The sequence below is a fragment of the Musca autumnalis genome, unplaced genomic scaffold (assembly GCF_047663935.1).
Source record: "Musca autumnalis isolate F117 unplaced genomic scaffold, ASM4766393v1 scaffold_4, whole genome shotgun sequence".
Classification (NCBI taxonomy): domain Eukaryota; kingdom Metazoa; phylum Arthropoda; class Insecta; order Diptera; family Muscidae; genus Musca; species Musca autumnalis.
Genome location: NW_027411977.1, coordinates 8,438,004 through 8,453,530, shown reverse-complemented (window position 1 = coordinate 8,453,530; position 15,527 = coordinate 8,438,004). Strand labels below are relative to the sequence as shown.

At 36.9% G+C, this 15,527-nt stretch overlaps 1 protein-coding gene and 1 long non-coding RNA gene across 2 annotated transcripts in view; one reads left to right on the top strand and one right to left on the bottom strand.

The window, feature by feature from the left end:
* Positions 1-15,527, top strand: part of LOC141404157 (uncharacterized) — a 162,426-nt gene that overhangs the window by 82,914 nt on the left and 63,985 nt on the right. The gene's annotated exons all lie outside the window — the stretch shown is intronic.
* Positions 3,102-9,398, bottom strand: LOC141404155 (cuticle protein 19-like). Its single transcript, XM_073987486.1, has 4 exons — positions 9,349-9,398; positions 9,217-9,273; positions 4,217-4,354; positions 3,102-4,141 (listed from the first exon to the last, which is right to left on the bottom strand). The coding sequence occupies exons 2-4, from the start codon at positions 9,220-9,222 to the stop codon at positions 3,884-3,886; spliced, it is 402 nt and encodes a 133-aa protein (XP_073843587.1). The 5' UTR covers positions 9,223-9,273; positions 9,349-9,398; the 3' UTR covers positions 3,102-3,883.

Genomic DNA, 15,527 nt, shown 5'->3' with positions numbered 1-15,527 from the left:
ATACAGAGGGCCGATCACCCACTTATCTGAAACTCAACGATTAACGAAACAACTACAAGAGAAAATCATAATCCCAACTTGATGACGAATATTGGAATACGAACACGGCTACGAATAGGACAATGGAACGTCAAGACGCTACGAGAAACGTCAAGGCTCGCTCAGCTAGAGGGCCAAAGCAGTGATGCCAGATTTGCCGATTTATCGGTTTTTTGGCGATTTTTTGTCCAAAAAAAACAGACATTACCATTTGAAGATCATTTTTCACAACTTTCGACGTGGATAATCACGGCAAGAGTGCATCGATGAAATAAAATCTTTGTATGTCGATAAAGGACCATCCTATAGCACTATGAAAAACTGGTTTAATGAATTCAATCGTGACCGACACTAGCCAAAAAACGAAGGACGTGAGAATCATTAATATATTAAACTATTACGTTATTATAGTACGTTTATGTATAACCGGACTTAATAAAGGCACTGGGTTTTAAATGTCAATTCCATTGTGAATACGTCAAATAAATCCTCATCCTCTATTATCCTTCACTCCCTGTGGAGTATAGGGCCTGAAAGTTTACCGCAGGGACATTCCTTTAAAAGGGATGGCGAGCTTAACGACCCCGCGGACCCCATGTGAATTCCGTGAGCGACTGTCTCGGAGCGAGCGGTTAATAGGTCAGTGTCTGTTTTCCCATTACATTATTACATCTTATTTATAAAAACTATTTAACTTTCGAAAAAATAATAATTTTAAAAATATTTGAATTCTTCCAGTAAATAGCTAACGGTGTCCAGCAAAGTTTTTAATGTCATGGAGTCGAAAAATTTTTACTCGTTCAATTACGAAAGATACGCATCTTACGTAACAAAAGTAGAAAATACAGCAGGAACAAAAATTTTTACAGACCAAATCGAATTTTTTTCCGGACTTAGCTAACATTCTGCCGAGTTCACAAATATTAAATTTGAGATATTTGTTCAACTAAGTTTTGGGAAAGCCCATCAATACTGCTAATAGGATTCGGAGTGTTCGAGACGCAGTCTGTATCGCCCTACTCCTGACAAAAACTTTATTCTTAATGTAAATTTCTTAACTTTTAAGTAGTTTTTGAACAACTTTCTACATGGAGATTCTCTAATCAAAAGGAATCCCAAAATCGACATTATAGCCTATATTCTTAAAAACTAGACTAAGATCTTCGAAATAGTGAAAATCTTGCAATAGCGGAAACGTGAATAAACATGGAAATATGGGGCAATTAGAACACAACATATTAAATAACAAGTTAAAAGTATCAGTCAGCCTCGGACCTAAAGAAAAGAAGTACCACACAATACTTCTTACGTTTATAAAACACGATGTACAATGTTTTTACCAGACCGGTTTTCTCCGTTCGAGGGTTATATTACGTATTACCCAGTTTCGTTGGTGCCGGCAATTTTTTTAGAGCTATTGGGCCATTATCTGAAGAAATAAGGACTTGTATTCGCTTGTAATGGGGAAAGCGAATACAAGTTGTTACAACAAAAACCAAAGGGATTCCAAGTCCAAATTTTGATCTATTCGAGACTTATCGTGCGCTCCAGCCATTACAGATGGTGCCATAGGGGTATTTTAAACTTTCGGACTATTTCCTTAAGAAGTATTGACTTTTCCCTGAAAAAGCGTGTACAGTCGTAATGGAGGCGGCGAAAACAAGTTGTTACAAAAAGAAGCAAAACGGGCTTAAACTGCACTCTTTACAACTTTTGGGTGGGAAGTACTCGAAGAAGAGGACCTATATAGTATACACTCCACGTCAGTAGAATAGAACACCTACATTTTTGTTAATGTTAGCTTATTTATCCCAAAACGAATGAATCTGCGTTTTCAATCTTGTGGGGATGTAAAGTCGATAATGTTCCATATCAAAAACAGAAAAAATTATGTTTCTAGTTCTTCGCGAAATGATTTTCTGATCATTTTTCCGATAGTACTATGAAAAATAGGCATTTATTTTTGGTCATCAGGATAGAACAGTCACTTTATTTTCGCGAATTTTTGAGATATTAAAGCCAAATTTTCTTTCAGTCGATAAAGCAAGGCTTTCTAATAATTTTTCACCAAAGAAAACCTATAAATTATTCCGCGGACACCGAAATACCAGCGTTAAAGGGTTTAAATTGACAGATATTGGAAACATATCGGAATATCAATAGGAGTCGCGCAATTATGTCATATTTCTTCACAATAAGATAGAATATGACACAGACAACCTCGACGGATACAATCGAGTGCTTCGGATGCTGATAAAATGGAATATTTTCAAAATATTTATGAAAAAGGTCAAAATTTTTTAAAAAACCATGATGATTTGTTCAATAAAATGGTTTTTCCGCGAACATGTCTGCCATTTAATGGTTTGGAAATATGCCCCAGATTTAGAGGAAAATAATCTGATATGAAAATAACCGCTATTTAATACACTGAGGGAAATTTTAGTACCTTATAAAACAACATACGACAACATATGAGTGCACCCCGATTCATATTAGCTCAATGATATGGGACCTACAGCTTATCGCCGAGTCCGAACGGCGTGTCTTAAGACACCACTTGTAGAGAAGTTTTAAATGGCAGAAACACTCAGGAAATGTCGCCAACATTACTGAGGGGTATTTTGCCACCGTTGAAAATTTTTGATGTTGCTTGGTCGGGAAATCGAACCCACGACCTTCAGCGTGCAAGGCGGGTTTGCATATCATTGCACCACAGTGGCACCCATGGTTATGTGGTATGCTGCGAAAATTTCATAAGCACAGCATGCATCATGTGCTATGTTGTTTCAATGTTTACAGCACTGCACATCAATATAGCACTGCCTATAATATGGGAGGATGAACTTGGGTAAATGTGGCAAAATTTTCTGAACGATGGCAAATTTCTCGACAACAACCGATTAAATTTTATATAGAGAATTCCGTTATATTGATTTATAGCAGACTTGGGATGTATATGTGCCGAAAAGCAGAAGAAATCATTAATTCGGCTATAGCCAGAATGGTGGACACTTTCGCGTTGCTAAAAAATTAAAATTAATTAATTAAAACAATATGTATTTAATTTTTAATTTTTTATTTTCTTTTTTATTTATTCTTGCATGTATGGTATACCTTAAAAACTAAAAAATGCTTGTTTATATACAATGAGAAAATGTTACATAATGTGTATAAATGATAGATTTCAAAAGCTTCAATATTATGTACAATGGACTGCATATGAAAGGATGTTTAGATGAAGATTAAAAATAGAATAACAAAGTTAGCATATGTATGAGTAAGATATGAGAAATTAGAAGTTAAATATAGACAAGTAAAGAAAAAGTCAATTTATCAGAAATATCACAATTTTTAAAACAAAATTCATAACAACTTTGAAATGGCACATCAAAATGAAGGATTAGTTTTAATCCTGTCAGTCAATACAATTGCAGAAATAACAAAAGACAAGAGAATCAAAAATATTTACACAAAAAGGAAGATAAAATTTAATGAAAAATAAAAAGAAATAAAGAGAATGAAAAAAGAGAAAAATCTTAAGCGCATAATAAAAATAATGCAATTTAAACATTTTCCACATGGAACTTATTTTGTATAAAAAACTTCCATAATTGTTATCAAGTGACTTTTTAAATTGCATTACCTTTTACAGTAAACTTATACAAATGAAAAAAAAAAACTAAAACAAAAATAATTTGTGTCTTGTGTCAACCTAACAACTCATTTAGGGGTTTTGTAATATATTGTTTTCTGTTCTGCCAGCCAGAATCCACTTCTTTTCTTAAATCCCTGACTATAACTCGTTTCTAGATCAATTCTGTTTGTTTCGTTCTTTCTTCTTTTAATAATGATGAGCAGCATGTATGGCATGAATGGCATGAACTGGAGCAGCATGTACAGCAGGGGCAGTCTTGTGAACAACGGCATTAAAGCCGTTATGCTTATCGGATGTATAGTGCACGGTACGTACTGAACCATCAGGTTCCACCAAAGAGTATTCACCCTTTACCACATCACCATCACGTTCTTCAGCTTGTGATTTGATATCACCAGTGTGGGTATCTTTAACACCATAGTGGAAGGAGTATTTTGGATAGGCCTATGTAGGTTAGAAGTGGGGAGAAAGGAAAATATGTGAAGTCATATGTATTGTGTTATTGTTTTTTTATATTACCACTGGTTCAGGTTCATGAGCATGCACAGCATGCGCAATAATCGGGGCAGCATGAATCAAATGTCCATGTTGGTAATGACCCAACTCAATAGGAATGGCATTTGCAGCAGCAATAAGGAAAGCAATGGCAATGATGAACTGAAAGTGAATGTTGTATTAGAAATTTTATTAAAATTAGATACTGGGATTTCAATACAGAAATTTATTTTAGACGTTGTCATCATTAGAGGGCTATTTAGTTAGTAGTTCCATGTATTTTAGAGATCAACATAGCTATTTATACACTCCACCATAGTATGGAGGGTAAATTAAGTTTTTTTTTTTTTTTGATTTGTAACGCATTTTGGTTTCATTACTTACTCCCATTCGTATAGATTGATAATATCCCGAATATTCGCCCTCATAAGATTAATATTCCATAAAACAGTTTCTCATTTGATAAAATTTTTTTGCTTCTCCTGTAAAGTTATTATTTTGTTAGTTACAACTTTGGGCATTTATGATGACGATATAATCTCGATCAGGATAAAATTCTGAGTCGATATAGCCATGTCAGTCTGTTGTAACCACAATAATTGAGCTAGAACGCTATATTTTGGCACCAGAGAGCGTTTTTGCCATAGAAAGGTCAAGTTCGAAGATGGGCTGCATCGATCAACGGTTTGGTATAGCCCCCATATAACAGTACCTCCCGATTTTCGGTATTTTGAGGATTTTATTACAATGTTTAACCAAACTAGCTGTAATTTAACATTTGATGTTCTTGCTGGTTCTGGGTGACGTAGGGGATGAGACATACCAAGGAACGGTCCTGACCGGTTTTAACACGGCAAAGTCCAGGATTAAAGGTAGTGAGCTAACATGTGCCGCGCGTTCACCCATAAGAACGTTAAAAACTTGGGTTTGGGCGCTATGAAAAAACAAAAGAAAAGAAAAACAAATCCCTTCAAAGTTGATGACCCCCGCAAACGTTTTAACGACCATGATCTGCGAATCTGCACCTGGAATTTTCGCACTCTTTATAGAAAAGGTGCAGTTTACGCATTGGCAGATGTACTTGAAAAGTACAAGCCCGACATGACTGCCATACAGGAAATGCGATGGAATGAGAAAGGCGTCACAACCACACCTAAATGTAAGCTGCAATCACAAGAGACAGCCACAGCGTATTCCACTCAACTAGCCCAATTGCTTAATCAAACCACTCCTCATCCCGATAACATATCAGCGCAATGGCAAAGCATTGCCCACTCCATGCAAACAGCCGCAAAATCCATACTTGGATACCAAAGACCTCAACCAAGGAATCCATGGTATGATCAGGAGTGTGAAGAGAAAATGCGGCATATAGGGCTACTTTTCAATCCATAGCAACGCGTAGCGCACGAGAAAGGTATTGGGAGAAAAGGAGAGAGGAGAAACGTCATTTCCGCAGGAAAAAGAGAGAGGTGGGAAAGCGGGAGTGTGAAAAAAATCGAAATGTACAGGAGCCAGAATGAAGTCCGAAAATTCTACCAAAGAGTGACGCATCAAACTGATGGTTTTGGAACAGGCACCTCCTCATGTAGAGAACATCAAGGTAATTTGGCAACTGATAAAGATAGTGTGCTCAGGATATGAAAAGAGCATTTTTCAAACCTGTTGGTATCCAGTGAAGACGATGAAGATACCACAGATTCAACCATTCAATTCAGAAGATGGTATTGAATGTATACCGCCCAGCAAAGTTGAGGTAAAGACAGCAATAAACCGACTGAAGAATAATAAGGCAGCAGGAGCCGATGGCTTACCAGCCGAGCTGTTCAAAACCGGAAGCGACACGCTGATAAGGTGTATTCATCAGCTAGTTAGCACCATATGGCAGGAAGAACGAGTACCTGGCGATTGGAACCTGAGTATCCTGTGCCCCGTCCATAAGAAAGAAGATAAGACTGTATGCTCTAACTATAGGGGCATAAGTCTACTCCCGATTGCCTACAAGATCGTATCAGGGATATTGTGCGAACGACTAGACAATTGGGCCATACCAATGCGGCTTTAGACCTGGCAAGTTCACCATTGACCAGATATTTACCATGCGGCAAATCCTGGAGAAGACCCAAGAGATGCAGATCGACACCTACCACCTCTTTGTCGATTATAAAGCAGCCTTTGACAGCCCACTATGTTCAAAGGTATTCCAGGCCATGTCTGAATTTGGTATCCCCGCAAAGCTCATTCGGCTTTTTAAAATGACTTTAACTGACACGAGGTCCTCAGTTGTAATAGAAAGAACCTCTCAGAAGAATTTTGTACCAAAAGAGGTTTCAGGGAAGGAGACAACCTCTCGTGTAATCTCTTCAACATCCTGCTGGAAAAGGTTATTCGAGAGGCAAACATCAAAAGAAGTGGCACAATCTACACCAATAGCCACATGTTACTTGCTTATTCTGATGATATAGACATCATGGGACGATCAGTAAAAGAAGTAACCGATAGCTTTATGAAGGTCGAAGGAGAATCTGCTAATGTGGGTCTGGAGGTAAACGGCGAGAAGACCAAGCTGATGGTGTCGACGCGCAATGCGTCCGTTGAGATCGGGCCAACTGTTGACGTTGGTTCCTATAATTTTGAGGTTGTAAAAGACTTCGTCTACCCACGCACTGCCGTAAACACAACAAACGACATCAGTTGTGAAATAAAAAGAAGAATTTTATTGGCTAACAGATTCTACTTTGGCTTAAGTAAACAGTTTTAAAACAAAGCCACATCTCGTCAAACAAAAATAACGCTTTACAAAACACTGATACTACCCCTGCTGATGTATGGTTCCGAAGCCAGGGTACTTGCGCAAGCAGACATGGCAATGCTTGGTGTGTTTGAGAGAAAAGTTCTTCGAAAGATCTACGGACCAATCTGCGTTGGCGGTGAATATCGACGTCGCATGAACCACGAGCTGTATCTGCTATACAACAACATCAATATAGTTAAACGTATTGAGATGCAACGATTGCGATGGCTAGGCCATATCACAAGAATAAACGATGATGAACCCGCTAAAAAGGCGTATAAATATGAGCCGCTTGGCGGAGCACGCAGAATTGGCAGGCCAAAGAATAGATGGCGCAAACAAGTGGATGAAGATATGACAAGGCGCGATATTCCAGAAAGAGAAGTAATAGACAGAGAGAAATGGAGATCTTTTCTTAGTTCGGCCTATAGAACAAATGTTCTGTAATGGGCCAGCTAAGTAAGTAAGTGGTTCTACCACTTCTCAACCAAAAAGTGTCAACATAGGTTCAGGTTTTGAGGGTATTAGCTATAATTTTTAACCGAACTAGCTGTAATGTGAGATTTGAGTTTCTTTTTGCCCACGAAACTTCCCCACGAAAAATAGTTAATATAGTTCCATGTTTCGATATAACTCCCATATAACGGTACCTCCCGATTTTTGGTTTTTTGACGATTTTAGCTAAAATTTTTAACAGAACTAGCTGTATGTAAATTGACATTTGAGGTTTTCAGTGGTCACGAAACTTCTTCACTTAAAATCGTCCACATAGGTTCATGTTTTGCTATAGCCCCCATATAACAGTACCTCCCGATTTCCGGTATTTTTAAGTGTTTTAGCTAAAATTTGTAACCGAGCTAGCTGTAATGTGACATTTGTGTTTCTTTGTGGCCACGAAACTTCTCTTCGAAAAATCGTCAAAATAGGCCCATGTTTTGATATAGCCCCCATATCCCGTTTTTCGGTATTTTTAGGATTTTACCTAAAAATTTTAACAGAACTAGCTGTATGTATTTGACACTTGAGCTTATCAGTGGTCACTAAACTTCTTCAATAAAAATCAATAAACGATATCTCCCGAATTTCGGTATTTTTAGGGTTTCAGCTACAAATTTTAACTGAACTAGCTGTAATCTGCCATCTGAGGTTCTCAGACGTACCTCCCGATTTTCGGTAGTTACAAAAATTGTCAAGATAAGTTCACACGTTGGTATAGACCCGATATAAAAGTACGCACTGATTGATTACATTTTTAGATTAGGTAATTTATGCATTTGGAGTATCCGTGGTCGAAAAAGTTTTGCACCTTAAATTGTGAACAGGAAAGGAAACTAATTATTCCATTTTTGTTAAGAATATTATATGGATATAAAAAGTTCGGCCCGGCCCAACCTAACAACTTTGTTCTTGTTTCAATTAAGTTCGACGTTGCCTCAATATAAGTCTTGTAGATTTATGCATATATGGTGCTAAAAAGCTGCCATCTCCGGATCTCAAAGTTTGCTGTTATTCATAAACTTTGTACGCAATAGGTATCCACGTATAAAAATATGGTATTCCAATGATACACGTGTTCGTTGAACATTAATATCATTTGAAGAATATAGCTTTAATCCTACTTTTTTAGGCGTTCATCCACCGATGTGAATCTGAAGACAAAGTGTTCAAAATTTTTGGGCTTTAATCCAGTTTAAAACCATTTATTCTGTCGTGTTAATTTTTTGTACAGCTGATAGTTCTTGTGATCCCATATTCAATACTATATTTTGTTGTAGGGTGTATGGTTTCCTACCACCCATGACAGAGACCACGAAATTTTCTAAAAACCCTAAAGCCATCAATCAAAATGGCGTTCAAAAGGGAATTTGGATTTAGACGCAGTTGTATTTTTCGGCCACCACTTCTGACACCTGCCGGAAAACAAATATCAAATTATATGTGCTGTTTAAGGCCATGTCCGGTATAGTTTTGAAATTATTACCGCAGGTAATCCTTTTTATCCCTATTACATGTAGGCATTTACACAGAAGGTGACCAAGGGTGCCCTAAAAGGCTAAATTTCATATATTTCACAATATGTATTCCACTTTATTTATCCTTTCGTGTAATTATTTAATTTAACTCATTTTTAGGTGTTATTTACGATTTCGATAGTCATTATCCTTTACGAATACCGGTTTAATTTTGTCTAATTTTAAACACTATTTTAAAACGCTTGTTGTGTTTATACCTTCATTTTATGGCAAGTATTATTTATTTTTTCACTCGTTACGACAAGGATTTAAAACTGAAATTTTAATAAAAATAAACACAAAATTAATTTCCAAGAATATTTTTATATTTCGAACAATTTTCGTAATACTTTTTTTCGTGGTGCTATTAACCGACTGGTGGCGAATGTTTAACTGTTATAATTTTCAAATATGCAAAACACTTTATATACAAAATTCCTTCCATGGCCGTAGACACTGTGGGCAAATGCCACCCAAGGATGTTGTTGTTGTTGCTGCCGCTTAAGCTACCGTAACTTTAATTTGCAGCAGCTAGTGCAGCATCTAAATCAAACTCTGCTGTTGCTAAATTAGAAACCAAACAAACAACAAGAAACCTTCGAAGTAAATCAAACTTTTGATATGACAAACAGTGGTTAACTTTAGATTTTATGAAAGTTTGACGTTGACAACTCACTGGTCATTTCATAATAAATATCCATTATGTCATTAACATCAACGGCACAAGCCCACTGTTAATTGGAGCATACGTATGCACAGACGCAGCAGCAACACAGACGACAACCCACTAATTCGCCAATGTATAGAAATCTTTCATGTGAAAACTACGCCTCGCCTCACCTTCTTGTTAAGTGCAACTGAAGTTTTGAATACTGCAACAGATATTCTGTTGCAACATAATCTAGACATGTTTTAACATGAAATCATATCACACGCGCTGGAAAGGTTTGCAAAGAAATGTTTTCCATATAACGGAGAGGAATAGCGGAGGAATTTAAGAGAGGAAAGATAAAAGTGCACTCATGTGTAATAATAACATCCGGAAGGTGACATAGATATGCAATTAAATGAAGGTAAAATGAAATACTGTCTTAAGATATAGAATTTCAAAACAGTCGCATTGATTAGTTGGCTAGAAAATTCAACACATAAATATGTTGATATTTTTGTGACCAAGTTAAAAAGCGTTGAGAATTTGAAATACAAAATTACAACTGATTGCCATTCAGTTCCCTAAATTATATGGGCCTATAACATATACTCGACCAAGTATGAAAAATTCAATGCTATTCTGCCTTTCTTAGGACTTTCCATCAAAAAATACCGATGTACACCCATGACTAAATAAGTACTTATTTACTTAGGTGATCCTCTACGGACTAACTAAAAATAGATATCCACTCATTTTTTCCTGCGGAAAACACCTTTCTCTCCTTTTCTCCAGAGAACTCTCTCCTGTGCTACGAATTGTTGATTGCAGAGTAGCCCCATGTACATGCCTCATTCTTCGCTTCGGTAGCAGCACGACAGTCGTGGTCATACCATCGGTTCCTTGGTAACCAAATATGGATTTTGCTACTGGTTGCATAGAGGCTATACTTTGGCACTTTACCAATATATTATCGAAAGGAGGGGGAGTTTTATTATGGAGACTGAATTTCCCGACTGATGGGGACTCTTAGGATATATCTTATAATGACAGAAATCTGTGGGCAATATTTTTGAAAATTTAACATAGCTGAAGCCAAGGTTTGCCCTCTTATAGCTCGCGAATTGTGGTTTTATACTACACAAATTAAGTGCTTTTGGATAAAAGAAGTAAAAAAGTATCAGTCGGCTTTGCCGACAGAAGTATACCCTCAGCCTGTGTATATTGAAACAATTTTTTCCTAAAATACGTATATATTTAGGGTGGTTTAAAATGTTGGGCGTTTGAACCGACAAAAATATTGATTGGGATTAAATATCAAAAGTTTTGCGGAGGAGATACTGAAAGAAATGGATCGACATTGACCGTTATGTAAGTGGATCTCCAGCCACAACATATGGTGCCATAGGGGGTTTTTACACTCTTCGGGCTGTATGGAAGTATGGACTTGCCCCTAAAAAACTTTTACCATCGTAATTGAGGCAGCAAATGCAAATTGCTTCAACAAAAATCAAAGTGATCCGATATCAGGTCTTAAAGTGAACTTATCCGAAATTTTGTGTGGGAGGTACCGGATGGAGTGGACAAATATAGTCCATATTTGAACCTGATCTATATCTGGTAGATATATTAGGATGTGTAATAGGCCGGGGCGATTTGAAAACCTTAATGGGCTCTTCGCGTTTCTGATTCCTGGGGTTGAACTGAGCAAAAAAGTCTACTGGACCATATATCTACCGTGAAAATCGAGCCTCCCGATTTTGAGTTTAAGTTTTTTATTGACGTTTTTTGGATATTTTGGCATATAACAGCCAAACCATTGAGATTTTCGATCCAACACAAAGACAAACATTGTAGCCAAGACAGTAATTGAAAACTCTCTAATACATCGCAAAAGCATTGGAACGCTCCTTCAGACAGTTTTGGCCTTAAGAATGTGCAAACTTTTCGGAATATGTCGATAAATGACATTGTGCTACAAAATTTGACCCGAAAAATATTCAAGTGTTCTGATGCAAAATTATATCGTGTTGGGATCCATGGACAACGACAATGCCTTTATTTCGTTTGGGTCACTTCGTTTTATTTTTTTATAACGGTAAAAGTAGTGAAAATCTGGGTTTCTTACATTTTCAAATTTAAACGGGCATATCTTATTTTTTCCACAACGGATTTCTTTGAATCCTTCTTCCTTTTAAAGGGGTGAATAATGTCTTTTTAATAAGCTATTATTGTTTTAAATCGGTTAACAAATGGCTAAGTTATAGTGGTTTATGTCTGAAAAACCACACAAAAAACCTATAAAGGAATTTCTCATAATTTTCAAAATAAATATTGAACAAAACAAAAAAAAACATTATATTTTTGAAAATTATGAGAAATTCCTTTATAGGTTTTTTTGTGGGGGTTTTCAGACATAAACCACTATAACTTAGCCATTTGTTACCCGATTTAAAACAATAATAGCTTATTAAAAAGACATTATTCACCTCTTTAAAAGGAAGAAGGATCAAAAGAAATCCGTTGTGGAAAAAATAAGATATGCCCGTTTAAATTTGAAAATGTAAGAAACCCAGATTTTCACTACTTTTACCGTTATAAAAAAATAAAACGAAGTGACCCAAACGAAATAAAGGCATTGTCGTTGTCCATGGATCCCAACACGATATAATTTTGCATCAGAACACTTGAATATTTTTCGGGTCAAATTTTGTAGCACAATGTCATTTATCGACATATTCCGAAAAGTTTGAACTTTCTCAAGACCAAAACTGCCTGAAGGAGCGTTCCACTGCTTTCACGATGTATTAGAGAGTTCCTAATTACTGTCTTGGCTACAATTTTTATCTTTGTGTTGAATCGAAAATCTCAATGATTTGGCTGATATATGCCAAAATATCCAAAAAACGTCAATAAAAAACTTAAAGTCAAAATCGGGAGGCTCGATTTTCACGGTAGATATATGGTCCAGTGGACTTTTTTGCTCAGTTCAATCCCAGGAATCAGAAACGCGAAGGGCTCATTAAGGTTTTTTTCCTTCCACACAAATCGCCCCACCCTAATGTGTAAAGTATAGACCAATGCGGCCACTCCCTTCAAGAGTTACCGTACGAAAAAAATTTCCGGACATTTTTGAACTTTTGTGGGGGAGGTACCTGAAGAAGTGGACCGATATGGTTTATCTTCAAACTTAAACCATGTTTGGACAAAATATTACTAAGGCCAAATTTTGGACCGACTCAGCAGATCCGTTCGAGAGTTATCTTGCGCTCCAACCACCTCACACGGTGTCATAGGGGTTTTTTGCAACTTTCAGGCTATTTTCTCAGGAAGTATGGACTTGCCCCTGATAAAACTTGTAGCGTCGTATGAAGGGCAGTGAATACAAATTGCTACAACAAAAATCAAAGCGATTCGAGAGATGACCCTAAACTGAACTTTTTCGAAATTTTGTGTGGGAGGTACCCAGTGGAAACGACCGATTGAGTCCATATTGAAACCTTATCTAAGCCTGGTACATATTTCACGATGGGCAAAGTATGGACTAATTTGGTTACTCCCTTCAAGAGTTATCGTGCGCACAAATTTTCCGAACATTTTCGAACTTTTGTGGGGGAGGTACCGGAAGGAGTGGACCGATATAGCCCATATTCGAACTTAAACTTAGTTTGGGTAAAATATTACGAAAGCCAAAATTTGAACCGAATCGGTTTATCCGTTCGAGAGTTATCGTGCGCTCCAGCCAGCCAGACAGACAGACAGACAGACGGACAGACAGACGGACGGACATTGCTCAATCGACTCCAAATTGTCTGAAACACATTTCGTCCAAACATACTTGGGGTCTAAACCCATTATTTCGATGAGGCACATTTTGCCCGTATGAAAGTGTATATACCCTCGTTAGCATAAATGCTGAGGGTATAATTATTGCAAATATTACAATATTTAATTAATTTTCTCGTTTAGAGTTAAGCTTAATGATCTGAAATTATTTGCAAGTGAAAAAGGAAAGCCATGGACTCGAACCCACATAGTCACCAAATTACGTTACCTGGTTTCATTGGTGGTAAAGCAAATCTTCGGACGTATCGACTATGTAATGGCTTCTCTGTCCTAGAACTTATCGTTTTTCAAATGCAAATGTGTTTTTATACATTAACGAATATTTGGCCGTTGAAATGTATTTTCTTCACAACAACCGCTTTTTGCGATGCCTTTGAAGTTATGAGTTTTTGGCTTTGAACGCTAACACGCCGTGACAACATTTTTTTGATATGTTTTCAAGGACGTGGGTTCAAATCCCAGCCGGGCTCAGCCTATTTTTTATTTTTTGAAATTTTGCCTGTTAGGGCGAAGATCATTTTTTTAATGATTTTATTAATTTTCTCGTTTAGAGTTAAGCTTAATGATCTGAAATTATTTGCAAGTGAAAAAGGAAAGCCATGGACTCGAACCCACATAGTCACCAAATTACGTTACCTGGTTTCATTGGTGGTAAAGCAAATCTTCGGACGTATCGACTATGTAATGGCTTCTCTGTCCTAGAACTTATCGTTTTTCAAATGCAAATGTGTTTTTATACATTAACGAATATTTGGCCGTTGAAATGTATTTTCTTCACAACAACCGCTTTTTGCGATGCCTTTGAAGTTATGAGTTTTTGGCTTTGAACGCTAACACGCCGTGACAACATTTTTTTGATATGTTTTCAAGGACGTGGGTTCAAATCCCAGCCGGGCTCAGCCTATTTTTTATTTTTTGAAATTTTGCCTGTTAGGGCGAAGATCATTTTTTAATGATTTTATTAATTTTCTCGTTTAGAGTTAAGCTTAATGATCTGAAATTATTTGCAAGTGAAAAAGGAAAGCCATGGACTCGAACCCACATAGTCACCAAATTACGTTACCTGGTTTCATTGGTGGTAAAGCAAATCTTCGGACGTATCGACTATGTAATGGTAATGGCTAATGATCTTCGCCCTAACAGGCAAAATTTCAAAAAATAAAAAATAGGCTGAGCCCGGCTGGGATTTGAACCCACGTCCTTGAAAACATATCAAAAAAATGTTGTCACGGCGTGTTAGCGTTCAAAGCCAAAAACTCATAACTTCAAAGGCATCGCAAAAAGCGGTTGTTGTGAAGAAAATACATTTCAACGGCCAAATATTCGTTAATGTATAAAAACACATTTGCATTTGAAAAACGATAAGTTCTAGGACAGAGAAGCCATTACATAGTCGATACGTCCGAAGATTTGCTTTACCACCAATGAAACCAGGTAACGTAATTTGGTGACTATGTGGGTTCGAGTCCATGGCTTTCCTTTTTCACTTGCAAATAATTTCAGATCATTAAGCTTAACTCTAAACGAGAAAATTAATAAAATCATTAAAAAAATGATCTTCGCCCTAACAGGCAAAATTTCAAAAAATAAAATTACAATATTTATGTTAAAAATGGGTGAAAATGGCTTGAAGCCAACGTGTTTGTTTTGGTTATCCCTCGATTTGTGACTAAACCACACTTTTTACGATTTTCCGGTCAAGGTAAAAGTAGAAGCCAACTCAAAAAGGGTAACATCACCAATTGGGAAGCTACATTCATTTTATCCCAAAAAAGTAAAATAGTAACAGTCGGCTTGGCCGACAGAGATATACCCTCAGCCTCAGACCTAAATAAAAGAAGTAACTCACAATACTTCTACCGTCTATATAATACGATATACAACGTTTGGATAAAATCGGTTTCTCCCTTCGAGGGTTATCTTACCTACTACCCAGTTTAGTTGGTTCCGCCAGGCTTCTTGGAGCTTTTGGAATATTATCTCAAGAAGTAAGCACTTGTTCCCGAAAAACATGTACAGTCATAATTTGGAAAG

Excerpts from the sequence above, each read along its gene's own strand:
- LOC141404155 (XM_073987486.1), bottom strand. Across the intron at positions 4,142-4,216 it reads CTCATGAACCTGAACCAGTG|GCCTATCCAAAATACTCCTT; the intron begins GTAATATAAAAA and ends TAACCTACATAG.